The sequence below is a fragment of the Vidua macroura genome, chromosome 5, assembly GCF_024509145.1.
Source record: "Vidua macroura isolate BioBank_ID:100142 chromosome 5, ASM2450914v1, whole genome shotgun sequence".
Lineage (NCBI taxonomy): Eukaryota > Metazoa > Chordata > Aves > Passeriformes > Viduidae > Vidua > Vidua macroura.
Genome location: NC_071575.1, coordinates 24,010,400 through 24,025,118, shown reverse-complemented (window position 1 = coordinate 24,025,118; position 14,719 = coordinate 24,010,400). Strand labels below are relative to the sequence as shown.

General features: G+C 43.4%; 1 protein-coding gene across 1 annotated transcript; it reads left to right on the top strand.

The window, feature by feature from the left end:
- Window positions 1-2,051: 2,051 nt before the first annotated feature.
- On the top strand, window positions 2,052-11,849 carry HSP90B1 (heat shock protein 90 beta family member 1). Its single transcript, XM_053977656.1, has 18 exons — window positions 2,052-2,182; window positions 2,638-2,737; window positions 3,295-3,436; window positions 3,529-3,645; window positions 4,023-4,354; window positions 5,290-5,401; window positions 6,083-6,199; window positions 6,785-6,901; window positions 7,619-7,756; window positions 7,846-7,923; window positions 8,001-8,066; window positions 8,325-8,594; window positions 8,827-9,072; window positions 9,347-9,483; window positions 9,857-9,935; window positions 10,030-10,185; window positions 10,652-10,750; window positions 11,587-11,849. The coding sequence occupies exons 1-18, from the start codon at window positions 2,134-2,136 to the stop codon at window positions 11,614-11,616; spliced, it is 2,385 nt and encodes a 794-aa protein (XP_053833631.1). The 5' UTR covers window positions 2,052-2,133; the 3' UTR covers window positions 11,617-11,849.
- Window positions 11,850-14,719: the final 2,870 nt, after the last annotated feature.

The window sequence follows — 14,719 nt, the reverse complement described above, 5'->3', positions numbered from 1 at the left end:
GGTGTTTGTCTTCCCAAGGCATGCTGTGTGTGCTGGGGCCCTGCTGTCCTGGGGATGGCTGAACACCTGCAGGCCCATGGGAAAGGGTGAATTAATTCCCTTTTCTGCTTTGCTGTGTGTGTGGCTTTTGTTTTACCTGTTAAACTGTCTTTATCTCAGCCCACGAGTTTTCCCACTTTTACTCTTCTGTTTCTCTCCCCCAGCCCAAGGGGAGGAGTGAGGAAGTGGCTGCACAGAGCTTTGTTGCCAGGTGGGGCAACAAAGGTGACACCCCTGGCAAAGGGGTGTCAGGGTTAAAGCATGACACTTCATTAAGAAGAACCCAAATATAACCATTCTTTACTCCAATATAAAGGCTCCTTCAGTTCCATAAATATTAGTTATCAGGAGGACAGAAAGGTACAACACTGAGTTTTAAAGTTAAAAAAAAAAAAACTATCTGGCCCATTGTATAACTAAAGATGATAGACGTATTTTTGTGAAGACTTTCAGCTACTGATAAACTAAGCCGTGTTTGTGAAATTGTAAACACAGTGAGGGCTTTTATTTTTGTGTTGAACATCGCCAATCGATTTCTTTCAAATACATTCCTCTCCAAGTACAAAGTCCATTAAATCATTGCTTGCAAGTTTGGTTTTTGGTATTCGGTGGGGTTTTTTTCCCCAGTCTAGAGTTAAACGTGTAAGATGAAACAGGTGACTGGCACATGCAAGCCTGGGCAGACCTTTTCAGGATGGTGAGGGGGGTTCTAAGTTATTTCAAGTAGCTTATTAGCATAAGCTGTTAACAGCGGTGCACTGCAGAAGTTGCACAGGCTGCATTTTATGTCCCAAGCTTCAACCCCTGCAGGGACACTGGAAATGCACGGGAAAGGTCTCATCTCTAGCGCGGCAGGGCTCCCGTTTAGTGTGCTCATATCTGGAGCAGCAGAGCTCCCTTTCAGTGTGCCACAGATCGCAGCTGCCCTCACGCTGACCCTGCCCGGCAGGGTGGCACTGGGGCGGCAGGTCCGTGTCCCCTCACACCGGAGGCAGCTGCTGGAGCCGCCACTCCCCGGGGGAAGGGCGGGCTGCGGGTGGATAAACAAAGGCCCCAGGGCACGCTGAGGAGCGCTAACGAGCTCCCGGGAGAATGGTCGCCCTGAAAAGCGCTGGCAACCAGAAGACGGAGACCTGCCAACCACCCGGCTTGATTTTTCCTCCACCAGCACCGAGAGTCCCCAGAGAGGCTCGGCAGAGGCCAGCCGGTTTCTCTCATGGCGGTGTGAGGCACTAGATGCACAGAGAGGAGCCGAGCGCCAAGGCCAAGAGCACAGGGACAACAGCGGGGCCGGGAGGCCCCGAGCAGCTGGCGGGGAGGACCCAGCCATGGCGCGGGGCGCCACGGGGCACCGACGGCGCGAACTACAGCTCCCGGCATGCAACACGCAGAACGGCGCATGCGGCCCCCCGCGTTCCGGCCCCCAGTCGCTGGGGCGGACAGCGGGACCCGCCAGCGTCGCCCTGCCCCTGCCGGCGGCTGTGACGGTCCAGGCCTGGCGCTGCTTCCGCCGCTCGGCCCAGCTCGTTATGGCTCTAATAATGACTTTTCGGTCTTCTCGGAAATCGGGAGTGCCGCCGAGACCGGAAGTGCCCGTTGCCATAGCACCTCGTCTCCCCGAGATGAGCATCCCGGGTGTCCCCGGAAGCGGTCGGAGCCGGTGTTCCGTGCGGAGATGGTCCCTGTCGCTCCCGCGGCCGCGCCCCACGTGGTGCCGCCGTTAAACCCCGCGCATCATTCATTGCAGCGCCGCCCGGGGCCGCGCTGGCCACGCCCCCCCGCGCACGCCATTGGCCGAGCGCCGCTCCGCCCGCCAATGGGCGCCGGCCACGCTCCGACCGCAGGAAACCGCACATGGAAAGTCACGATTGGCGGCGACGGCTGCAGGCCCCGCCTTCCCAAGCTCTCCATTGGCTGAGTGTTTGGCGTGGTGCGCCGCTATTGGGCCGAGTGGAGCGGCCCCCCCCACCCTGGGGTTGATAAGCCGGAGGGGGAGGGCCGCGGCCGCTCCAGCGGGATCGGCGGCGGCGCGGGACGGGCTCGGGAGCGCGGGGCGGAGGCGCCGGGGGCTCTTCTCTTGTCACTGCGGCCGCCATGAAGTCGGTCTGGGGGCTCGCTCTGGCGTGTGTGCTGCTTCTGGCCGGTGAGCGCCTGGGGGTTTCTAGAAGGTTCTAGCGGAGGGGTGTCGGGGTCCCGGCCAACAGGCCCCCGCCCACCCGCCTTCCCCCGCCGTGTGCTGGGGTGAGGGGGACGGAGGCCGCCGAGGGGAGGTGGGGTCTCCGGCGGGACCCCTCAGCCTGCCCCGCGGGGAGGGGAAGCGGTGCTCGGGCCCTCGCCTGCCCTGCCCGGGCCTGGTTCTCTCTGGGGATGGGGCGGCGGGGGGAGGGGGCCGCGCGGCTCATGCGCCGTCACGGGCGGGGGCGGAGGGTGGGAGGGGGCCTCCCCCTGCCCATCTCCCGTGTCTCCGGTTGGGCTGAGCTCCCCTGGGGAGGGGGATTCGAGGGGCAGCGCTGAGCCTCAAGGCGTGGGGAGGGGTAAGTGAAAAAGTTGGGCAGTGCGGGGATCGGGCTCAGAGCGCTGGTTTCCTTGTTTTCCCAGTGTCGGTCAGAGCCGATGAGGTGGATGTTGATGGGACCGTGGAAGATGACTTGGGCAAAAGCAGAGAAGGGTCTCGAACGGATGATGAAGTTGTTCAGAGGTTGGTACCTGGGACGCTCTGCTTTTGGAAGGGTCAATTTGGGCACCAGTAGTGCCTCAGAAATAAGGGCAGAGCACTGTTCAAAAGAGAGGTCCTGTAGAAGACTGATTCCTTCTAAGTAAAAACGAGCTTGAGACCTTGGATTCAGAAAAGCTCAACTTGTTTTTATCGAATATCAATGACTGTTAATTTGGGTTTACTCGTGCACATCAGAAATGGTGTCAGTGCCTGTGGGTGAAATAGCTCTATGCCCATGAAATGCCTCACCCCCGTGAGGTGCACCACACGCTGAGGATTGCAATAGCTTTAAGACTACCTGTATTATTCCCTGTATTTTTTATTAGAAAAGTCTCACTTGCAAGCATGACTTTTCACTCAAGTTTTTTGATTATGGTAATGTAGTTGTGGATTGCTGCTCTTGCACTTGACTCATGTGATCATGTAATTTTATGCTGCATCATTGATTTAGTGTTATTGCTGCTGCTTTGTGATAAAATTAAATTAGTCTGGCTGTTTGTGGATGAGACTCCTTGATAGGTTTTTCACTGTCCTAACAGAGAGGAAGAAGCTATCCAACTAGATGGCCTAAATGCATCCCAGATCAAAGAAATCAGAGAAAAATCTGAGAAGTTTGCATTTCAAGCAGAAGTGAACAGAATGATGAAGCTAATTATCAATTCTTTATATAAAAATAAAGAGGTTAGTGCCTTCATCCGCATATCATGTTAGACTTTTGGGAGGTATGTGTCTGTTTCTCTCCTGGCATTCCTGACTACTGGTTTCTATTTCAGATTTTCCTCCGGGAACTTATTTCAAATGCGTCAGATGCTTTGGATAAGATACGGTTGATATCATTAACTGATGAAAATGCTCTTGCTGGCAATGAGGAACTTACAGTCAAAATCAAGGTAAGAAGGATGAGATGCAAATGTATCTTTCAAAGAAGTGGTGGAGGAATGTAAAAATACACTACATCATTAAATCTCTATTTTTGGCTTAATGCTGATGTAAATACAAACTAGGACTACATGAGGACCTTTGTAATTAACTCTATCAAAGACTACTCCTCTTTTAATGGTAAAAACATGTTTCTGGTTTTATAAAGAGCAACTGAAGTATTGGACTACTTTGAAGGAAGGTCTTCCTCATTTCTGTAGTTACTGCAGATTCAGTTTCTTGTTGCTAAGCATGTTTGAATTTGAATAGCTATATGTACCACTTCTCTTTGGTGTGTATTAAGATTCACAGTGAAGTCAGACTGCATTTTTGTCTTTATTTTTTTCAGTGTGATAAAGAGAAGAACATGCTTCATGTTACAGACACGGGTATTGGCATGACAAAGGAAGAGTTAGTTAAAAACCTGGGTACCATTGCAAAGTCTGGTACAAGTGAATTCTTAAACAAGATGACTGAAATGCAGGATGATAGCCAGTCAACATCTGAGTTAATTGGCCAGTTTGGTGTTGGCTTTTATTCTGCTTTCTTGGTAGCAGACAGAGTTATTGTCACATCAAAACACAACAATGATACTCAGCATATTTGGGAGTCAGATTCAAATGAATTCTCTGTGATTAGTGACCCAAGAGGGAACACCTTAGGACGTGGCACAACCATAACGTAAGTATTAAGTTTCTTTAGTCTTAAAATAAAAAAGGTTGTGTGGGTACATTTTGTTTATTGGAATATGTGAGTGACTTTAGCTTTGTGACTGATTTACTTCTTTTAATACAGCTTTATCCAGTTTAATAGAAACATGCAAAATACAAACTGCATCCAAAAAGAAATGTAGTTCATGTTCTGTTACATGAGCTAACAAAACTACTAATGTCTTGACAACTATCAGCAAGTAATTCCAGACAGTTCAGCTGCCTTCAGGCTCATTCAGTCACTCAACACAATTCTGGCCTGGCAAAACCTATACAGGGGCTGTAGAGCTTTGCTTGGAATCTGGCTGCTGTTTATATATCAGTGAGGGTGGTCTGATGCAAATTTCAGACTGGAGGTAATTTGCTAGTCTATTCTCATTGCTTTTATGAGCAGGTAAATTTATTTGGTCTGGATTTAGAGGAGGTCTTTCTGGAGGAGGCACTCAATGTAAAAAAGTTGATCTTGGTGCTCTAGTTTGAAGTGAAGCCCATGAGGGTGCATCAAGATCCTCATAAGTATCAATATGACTTGATGTTTTCATTTAAACTTTTGAATATTGTGTTCTGCCTCAGCCAGTAAGAACAATTGCTGGTTGAGTAAGAATTGTATTTTTTAGGAGATACTTGGAGCTGAACTAATTACAAAGCTGACTTGCATAAATCTGAATTGCTACAGCTGCAGCAAAAATCACAGGTTGTTCTGAGTTGAGACCCACAAAGATCAAGTCCAGCTCTTAAGTGAATGATCCCATATGTGGATCAACCCTCACTCTTGGTTATTAGCACCATGCTATGGCTCAGTTGATCTCAGAGGCATAAGAAATGTGTATTCTGCTATAAAACTGTCAAATACTTGTCCAGCCCTTAAAAAGGTTTGGTTTGCTTTTTTTTTTTTTTTTTCTTTAGCCTTGTCTTGAAGGAGGAAGCATCTGATTACCTTGAGCTGGACACTGTTAAAAATCTAGTGAAGAAATACTCCCAGTTCATAAACTTCCCCATATATGTGTGGAGCAGCAAGGTAAGTGTATTTAACTGAGTGTTGTCCAGAATAAGCTTTGGTTATGATAGCTGTCTGGCCAGATCTTTCATGAAGGCTGAGGCCTGACATCGAGCTGCTTCTTGTCTAATTTCTAAAATTCTTCTGTTCCTGATTCTTTCGGCTACTGTTTTACTAGTTTGGGGTTTTTTTTCCAAATGCTGGTCTGTTGCTAAAATCACAAACTTTAAAGGAACTTGGTTTCATTCTGATTCAAAGAACTTTACCAAAGGAAAAACACTGCTAATTCCTAATAAGGATCTTTGTTCCACTGGCTTTGGTAGGTGGAAGCTCTGTTAAGTTTTCAAGCAGAGCTGTGGCTAGATACCCTTCTTAAAAAACAGGACAGTGTCCTAGATTTTAGGCCTGTTGTGATGTTTTCTTGGTGTAGCACCAACTTAAAATCCATCAAGTCTCTGATAAGCATTATGTGTAAAGTATTGAAAAACTTTAATTTGAGTGTGGTGATCTAGTGTATTGAAGGAAAGTATTTATTAATGAAAAAGTAACTGAAGAATACTACCCATAGAGAAGTTGCAATAGACAAATAGCAGAAGTCAGCCTAGTGCTGTGAAAGATTTAACTGTTTGAGAGAATACTACAACATACCTGGTAGGACGTCTAGGTGTTCAAATCCCCCCCAACCTGTGGTTGTCTCTTTAGACAGAGACTGTTGAAGAACCCATTGAAGAGGAGGAAGCAAAGGAGAAAGAAGAAGAAATGGATGATGAAGCAGCAGTTGAAGAAGAGGAGGAAGAAAAGAAACCAAAAACTAAAAAGGTAAGCTTTGTTAGCCTTTGGGTCCTGTAACTCATGTCAGATAGTAATTTTCCTAGGTAGTCCTGCAGACGTGCATTTCAGTAGTGTGTGCTTTCAAGAAGCAAATCCTTTTAAAGTGAGATGGTAGGAGAGAAGATTTTGATGAAACAGACTAGGTAGAAGTCAGGCAGATGATTGGCAGTAGCCTTGTGAAGCTGTGGTCACAGCTAATTATAAGTACTTGCATGAACAACTTGAAATGGTAGTGGAATTCTGTAATCTAAGACTGTTGACAAGTTTAAATTTAATACACTCTGCTGGGAAGATTTTTCCAGAGTAGCATTAGAACAGAAATACTGGTGCTTAGTGAATGTGTTAAATGTACATGGAACACACTATATTGTAGACTAAAGTTTTGTTCCCATGTGTTGCACTAGTGTGTATACTTAAAATGAGAACATCTAGGTCATTGCATAACTTTGTAAATGAGAGCATGTTTGGGATTTTGACGTGGTATTTTGTTTTGGCTTCAGTGGAGTGCCTTTAATTGACCTAACCTGAAGTAAAGAATGAGTCTTTTCTATACTATTGTGTTTATTTACTTAGGTTGAAAAGACTGTCTGGGATTGGGAGCTCATGAATGACATAAAACCAATCTGGCAGAGACCATCTAAAGAAGTTGAGGAAGATGAATACAAAGCTTTTTACAAAACCTTTTCCAAGGTAAGCTCTGGGCCTCAAGATAATTCCAAAGCAAGAGGCTTGCTATAATATCTCTTGCTATGTAAATAAAACTGAGTGCTTATAGGATGGGCTATTTCAGAAGAATTAATTAATTGTTGTCAGTAGATGGAACTGCAGAGAGCCTGGAAGGTAGAACATCTCAGTCAGGAATTAATCTTTTTTCCAGAGCACTTTGCCATCCAAGTGTTGATTAGTCTACATTTGGGAAATATTATGTTGCAGCTCATGTGGAGCTTACTGATGTGTTTAAATAATAAAGGGAAATTTGTATTTAGTCTGAGGGTTGTGGTGTTTGTTGCATGTGGTGGAAGAAAGAGGGAGACAGAGTTTCCTAGAAGTGTTGTCTTTGTATCAGTACAGTGTACTGATATGTTTTACTCGAAAGTATCTTAATTGTGGAGTGATGATAACTCTATTGGTTATTGTCCTGTTGGTAACTTTTTAGTGACTGGCTTGTAAAAATTCAGCAAAATTTGGGAGGTCTCCAGGAAGGTTACTTAGGAAAGTTATTTCTACATGAGTAACTCTGCTCTTGCAACTTAAAGTTTTGTCTCCAGGATAGACTCTCTAGCAAAGCATGGCTACCTGGATTAGTTGTAAAATAATTGCACTTATTTGCCAAATTCGCTAATATTGGAAATGTATTAACTCACTGGTATTTTCCCCATGTCAACTGAAAGTGTTCTCTCTTCACAGGAACACGATGACCCAATGGCATACATCCACTTCACTGCTGAAGGGGAAGTAACTTTCAAATCCATCTTGTTTGTTCCTAATTCTGCTCCACGTGGACTGTTTGATGAATATGGATCCAAGAAAAGCGATTTCATTAAGGTAGGACAGAAAAGTGTGTGGGTATGGTTCTGTGGAAAAGAAAAAAATACCCTAAAGTAACTTGGGTGTTCTCTGCTCTTGAAATTCAGCTGTATGTTCGAAGAGTGTTCATCACTGATGACTTCCATGACATGATGCCCAAGTATCTTAACTTCGTTAAGGGTGTTGTAAGTATTATAAATATTACTTTATTTTTTAGCTTCAAATACTGCCAGATAGACTTAAAACTTTGTTTCTCAATTAGGTGGATTCTGATGATCTTCCTTTGAATGTATCCCGTGAAACACTTCAGCAGCATAAATTGTTAAAGGTAAGGTAATTGGTTTTAAATTCCTTCATTGTAAGCACACAACAGCAGCAAGGTTTAGGAAACCTAATTAGCTTGATGAATTTTGTTACATGACTCTGAAATTAATGTAAAGGAAACTCAGTAATTGCTGTTTCCAGATGACTTGTCTACTTCAAATCAGGAATACAAAGTGGAATTTGTCTTTAAGTGAAGTTGCATTGAGGGCTATTCAAACTCAGATTTATGCAGCTGTAACTCAGTATTGCTGCTTTTTCTTAGGTGATCAGAAAGAAACTTGTTCGCAAAACTCTTGATATGATCAAGAAAATTGCAGAGGAAAAATACAACGACACATTCTGGAAAGAGTTTGGTACTAACGTGAAGCTTGGTGTTATTGAGGATCACTCCAATCGTACCCGGCTCGCTAAACTTCTGCGCTTCCAGTCTTCTCATCATGAAAGTAACCTCACAAGCCTTGATCAGTATGTGGAAAGAATGAAAGAGAAGCAAGACAAAATCTATTTCATGGCTGGTGCCAGCAGAAAGGAGGTGTGTGTAAGAGTGCAAGAAAGAGGAAAGGAGTACAGTATGTTATAGCTTGTAGGTTTAGTACCATAGATATTGTGAATTGCGTATTTACTGTAAGTGTGGAGACTCCATGCTTATGTTACTACTGCAGTTCAGTTTTTCTGGTACCAGTATTTGCCAGATAGTTGTACAGGTTTTGGTAGCTGCTGCTACAAATGCAATTAAACTAACATCTTAAATGTTTTCATCCTAGGCTGAGTCCTCGCCATTTGTTGAGCGTCTGCTGAAAAAGGGCTATGAAGTGATCTACCTGACTGAACCTGTAGATGAATACTGTATTCAGGCTTTGCCAGAATTCGATGGCAAGAGGTTTCAGAATGTAGCAAAAGAAGGAGTTAAGTTTGAAGAAAGTGAAAAGTCTAAAGAGAGTCGGGAAGCCTTGGAAAAGGAATTTGAGCCCCTCTTAAACTGGATGAAAGACAAAGCTCTCAAAGACAAGGTAAAATATTGTTATATGTAGTGATTATTTTTATTTGTCAAACTTGCTGCAACATACCTTGCAGATTATTTGAGCACAGGCTTGACAGTAGCTTCTCTGTCTTCATGGGTGAACTTATATGGATAACATCTTTATTTGGGAAGATAATGAGTTAGAATGTCATCTTAGACATTTTTCAGAGATTCTTGAATTGACAGGGAAGTGCAGAGTTATTTACTTTATTAAGCTGTTAGCTCTGTGAACTAACATTAGTGGTTTTTTTTTTTCCCTACAGATTGAGAAAGCTGTGCTATCTCAGCGTTTAACCCAATCTCCATGTGCTCTTGTGGCTAGTCAGTATGGATGGTCTGGTAACATGGAAAGGATCATGAAGGCTCAAGCTTACCAGACTGGGAAGGATATATCTACAAAGTAAGCTTCCAGTTCTGTAGCAGCAGACATGAAATGCAGTTGACAGCCTCCCTTGCTTGGTGTGCCCATAACAAGCTTCCACCTAGTTTAGATGATCCTGGGTGTTTTAAGGTCGTTTTACAACCAAGTTAGTCTCTAATAGAGCCTTTAATTGTTATTTTCAAGCCCAATATGTAAAACTGCCTGGTGAGCAAGACTCATCAGTGGCTTTTGGTATCTGCCATTTGTTGGCAAGAGAGATGAACTTAGTTACACCAATATTAAAGGAGGGGGGGATTACAGTCGTTACTGTCACTGTAACCAGTGTATATAGATTCAAACATATCATTGGGTCCTGTACTTTGAAACTTAGTGTTGTAATTTCTCTTCTCAGTTACTATGCTAGCCAAAAGAAGACATTTGAAATAAACCCCAGGCATCCACTGATCAAGGACATGCTGAGGAGAGTCAAGGTAAATAAATAACAGTAGTGAAACATTGACTGACTTGGCTGCATACAACCTGCTTTAACAGGTCTCTTGATTTTCTGGTGTTCTTCCGTGTTAGGAAAATGAAGATGACAAAACTGTTTCAGATCTTGCAGTGGTATTGTTTGAAACTGCAACCCTGAGATCAGGATATATGTTGCCAGACACTAAGGAATACGGAGACAGAATAGAAAGGATGCTTCGTTTGAGTTTAAACATTGACCTGGATGCAAAGGTTAGTTTGTCTTCCACTTGGACTGATAATTGACCTACTGTTGCTCCATCTTAAAAAGCACAGCTGCTTTATTCACGTGCATAAAATGAAATTTATCCAACTCATGTTCTCTCTCCCTTGCTCTTCTTTGTAGTTGCTTGAGATTCTATTTCATTATGCTTCTCAAGTATATTCCTGTCCTTAATTAAGTGCTGGCTCTACAGGAGTAAACTGGGCACACAGGCCTTTGGCCCCTGTCTCTCTAATGGAGAAATTCCTAAGTGGGTACAAGTAATACAGGTTCTCATAACGCTGTGCAGGAACTTCTGCTGGCTGTTTTGCTGGAGTGGGTTAGTGATAAACAGGTAGCTGGTGGCAAATGTTAGGAAATAATAGTGAATACTTCCATAGCATGTATTTTGCTAGTGCACAACTAGTTAAACAACCTAAGCAAGTAAAGCAAATTGCTTGTGACATTTGTGTACAGGTGGATGAGGAACCTGAAGAGCCTGAAGATGCAGCTGAGGAGGCAGAGCAGGATGAAGAGGAAGTGGATGCTGATGCTGAGGACAGTGAAACACAGAAGGTAGGGTCACAAGTTTGATGCTTTCTTGTCAGTATTTATGTGCAACTTCATCTGTGGGTGCTACCTGGCAATAAAGTTCACTTTGCCTTTCATGACACTAGATTTTAGTATCAGGTGTTCCAGGATTTTCTTGGAGGGGGAAAAAAAAATGCAGTACAGATTTATTAAACTGTATTGTGAAAAGATGACACTGAGGTATGTTGAAAGCTGGAGCTGAGCTAAGCTTTAGAGATTGTAACAGTGCCCTGTGGCAAGAAAATGGCAGCAAATCCTCTAGTGAAGATAATTATCCATGGTATTTCGATAGCTTGTGGGCAAAAACATGAACAATTATTTGTAATTGTGTAATTTTAAATGCTTACAATACATGTTTGGAATAACACTCCAGACAACACCATTGCTTCTGAACAGTTCACCTGTTATATGAAGTCAGCCTTCACTTAGCTCACGTCTGCAGTTTAATTATGTCTTGATGGATATGCTGAACTCTTCTAATACCATAGTTTCTTGATAATACTAACTTGTAAAGTTGTTGGGAGGTCCCAGCTGGTCCTGATTTCTTGGCTTGCTTTTGGAAGAGACCTGCAAGGTGATATCCTGTGACCAGTGCAAATACATAGCTTATAGCAATGTAATTTCCTACTGTTAAATGTCAGATTAGGTAAGAATAAATTTGAGAAATGGTATTTATTGTGCTATACCTACTTAATTTTGATGCCACTGCTGTTATGTTTGCACAGCAGTATAATATAATGTGCAATGACAGTAATATAAATTTCTGTTCTTCTGGGACAGTTCTTGTAACCTTTTTCTACTTTCCATTTTTGTCTTCACAGGAATCCACAGATGTGAAAGATGAACTGTAAACTGCACTCAACTACTGTCCTGCATTGGGGGGTTAAGAGGGAATGTGAATTAGATTGTTTTGGTTTTTTCCACTGTAAAATGTTGAGGGATGGTATGGGGTCTTAAGGGTAAAGGAGGCTTTTTTTTTAAGTTCACTTTTCTAAAAACATTCCTCATGAATGTAAATTTGTATTATTTAACTGACTTGGTGTAAAATCTTGTCATGTACAAAATAAAATGCTCCCAAACACCACCAACTCTAAATTTATACATAGCAAGCTCATCTTGTGGGCTGGCAGAAAGAAATGATGGTCCTGCATGTTCAGGTCCACTGTGCAAACAGGCTCTTTGTTGGCAATCCTTGGGCCTTCCCACGCTGGCACAGCCACACCTACTTGTAGCATCTGCCTGTGGCTGGGATTTACATTTACAAACCTGCTGTCCAGCTTGGCCAAATACACCTGGTAGCTGAGAGCCATACTGAACTTGCTAATTGAAATAAGACTGAGAAAGAGGAGATGGGGTGTTAAAAAATGGCATTGGAAGTGAATCCAGCAGCTTGTGCTCTAGACCCTGTGATTTGACTCCATAGGCTAGGCAGCAGAAGCTTTACAGATGAGGGGGAAAAACATTTCCTTTTTCACTGTGTGGGCAACTACCACCAGAACTGTCTTATTACCTGTGAACTGGTACCATCCTCCATGGCACTTGGAAACCCTGCCTTTGACTTGTGTAGCTATAGCAGTTCTGTTTTCTACACCGTTTTTAAAGGTGGAAGTTCTTTTCGCATATCCTTAATGCTGTTACTCCTAAACGTTTTCACTCTTGTTCTAGGTCTCTTATGGCAAAACACTGTAGATAGTTAACGTGACTGAAGCTAAACCTGGTTAGTTTTAGACATGCTGAGCTTCCATTCTTTGTTAGCTTTATGTAGTGATTGGATGAAGCACTACATTTTCTTACTAGTGTCTCCACTTGAAAACATCTTCACAGACTTGGTAGAAAATATTTACAGTGAAGACTTGGGGGCTTTTTTTTTTTACCTTCCCCTGTGGAAGAAGGACGTAGGGAGTGGTGCTTCTGCACAGTGATTCTACTTAAGAACCAAACTTTTCTGTTTTATTAACAGAACTTCTGTGAAGTTACAAGTTTCTGCAGTCTGAAGCAAAATAAGCTTTCTTTATTAGGTGAGGGCACTTAACGCTGACTAGAAGGACTTGCTTTCCATTTACTAGGCTTCTATATTGCCCAAATTTTGCCATGTATGAGTGCGATTGTTGTGGTAGAGGTTTAGAGTTGACGTTTGAGATCTCAAGGAAAGGAAGCTTAGTTTGGGGGGTTCTCAAAGGAGTCTGGGAGGGGCTCTGGTTTCTGCTCACTGCAATGGTATCCTAGAGAAGAGCCTTTTGTTACTGGCCCAGGCTGAGTGGTCTAACATGAGTTTCAGCAGCCGGCCCTGCTTTAGAAGGCTTTAGAAACAGCCTTTGGCACTCAGCTACTGAACAGGGCAGAAAGGGCATATCCCCTTACTATAGCAGTGAGACTTGGTGCTCTGTTGCCGTCAACCTCCTAAAGTATCACTTACTTTCAGTGATCCACTCAGAAATGTATCATTACTATCCACACCTCTCTCTTTGACCTCTGAGTAGCAAAGGTTGCTCCCACCTCCTGTATGGTTCGGAAGTTAAGTTTGTTTGCCTAACAAACTAAAGGGGAAGGGTGGCCTCCCAGTACTCCTAATCTGTAAATTATTTGTGGATTTAAGCAAACTTAGTTCTGTTGTATAGCTGAAGTTCTCATTGCTTTGGTTGGTTTGAGGGTGACAAAACTGATTACATTTCAGAAATAATAAAGAGCATACTTGAGAGTTAAGCTTTGTGCTTCTTCATACACTTCAGCTGAGAGCATCATGTGCAACATCGCTGTGGTCCAGCTGCTTTCTCTACACCCTGCTGTGACAAGTGTTTGCTATTAATAAGCACAAAATGCACTTTTAAGTTTACCTTTTTTTTTTTTTTTTGTCAGCTTTGAAGCAAAATGGTGTCAGTAGTGGAAGTGTCTCTCAGTCAGCACTGTTTCTTTCAGTGCTGCAGTTATGCTGATTCTGGGGCTGTCACCTCTGCTGTTAAAACTAGGTGCATTGTCAGCTTTGCTATTCCTAGATGGGCACTAATGAGGATATTTCCCTCAGTGCTAGAAAAGGCTCAGTTTCCAGTAGCAGCAGGACGCATTAGAAATCTAAGCCTAAGTAGTAGAAACGTCCCTCTGCAGCCTTTAGATCTGAAAAACCTTTAGAAAATAGAAAGAAATGCATCTTTCATGTCAGAAATCAACAACATAAGAACTGATAATCTGACAAAGTGTGAGTAACAGTGCAAGAGCTGGTGAATGCTGGCTTGTTAAAGGGATCATCAAAACACTGCTGTTCATGCCCCAGTTAGAACAGAAACAAAATACTGCTGAACTGTCTCATTTTCTCTTCAATAAATTTTATCTTCTGCTGAAGTAGAAGGTTGCCAATCTCAGCTTTGTTTAGGCGCAGTAAAGGAAAAAGTCTTTTCACCAGAAGTCAATCTATTAAGACTTTTTAATTGATAGATTTTGTTTGGGCTTAACATCTGTGTTTTACCAGAGCCTCTGCCTGCTGTCATTAACAAAGGTGCCTGAGAGAGAGGATGTGTTCTAGTTACATAAAATGTGCACACATGAGCACACAAGAGCTGGAGAGGAGCTCATCCCACCAACAGCTGTAAAACTTGGTGAGAGCAGACACGTACACATGCATAAGAACTATAAACCCTGCTTCCTAGGAAAAGCATTCCAGCTTATGGAGGCATAAATAAAATAATAGCTTCATAGCCAGAACTGATGTAAATGTAGCACTTACTGTGATCATTTATGGATCCCTCTGCTCTTACAAGGCTTCCAAGTACTTCAGCAGTAGGAATTGGGGAGCTTTTTGTTTCCTTACTGGGTTATTATGGCTTGGTGGTCCCTGGGGGTCCATCTGGCCCCCGGGGCAGCAGCTGCCGTAGGTGTCCCGGATAGCACTCATCAGCCTGCCTGGGCTGGGCCCTCCGGCTAGCTCCGATCCGCGAGCACTTGTGGAGTGATTTCAGCTCT

Coding starts and splice junctions, on each gene's coding strand:
- HSP90B1 (XM_053977656.1), top strand. CDS start 2,134: ATGAAGTCGGTCTGGGGGCTCGCTCTGGCGTGTGTGCTGCTTCTGGCC. Junction 7,757..7,845: donor AGAAAAGCGATTTCATTAAG/GTAGGACAGAAA, acceptor CTTGAAATTCAG/CTGTATGTTCGAAGAGTGTT. Junction 10,751..11,586: donor AGGACAGTGAAACACAGAAG/GTAGGGTCACAA, acceptor TTGTCTTCACAG/GAATCCACAGATGTGAAAGA.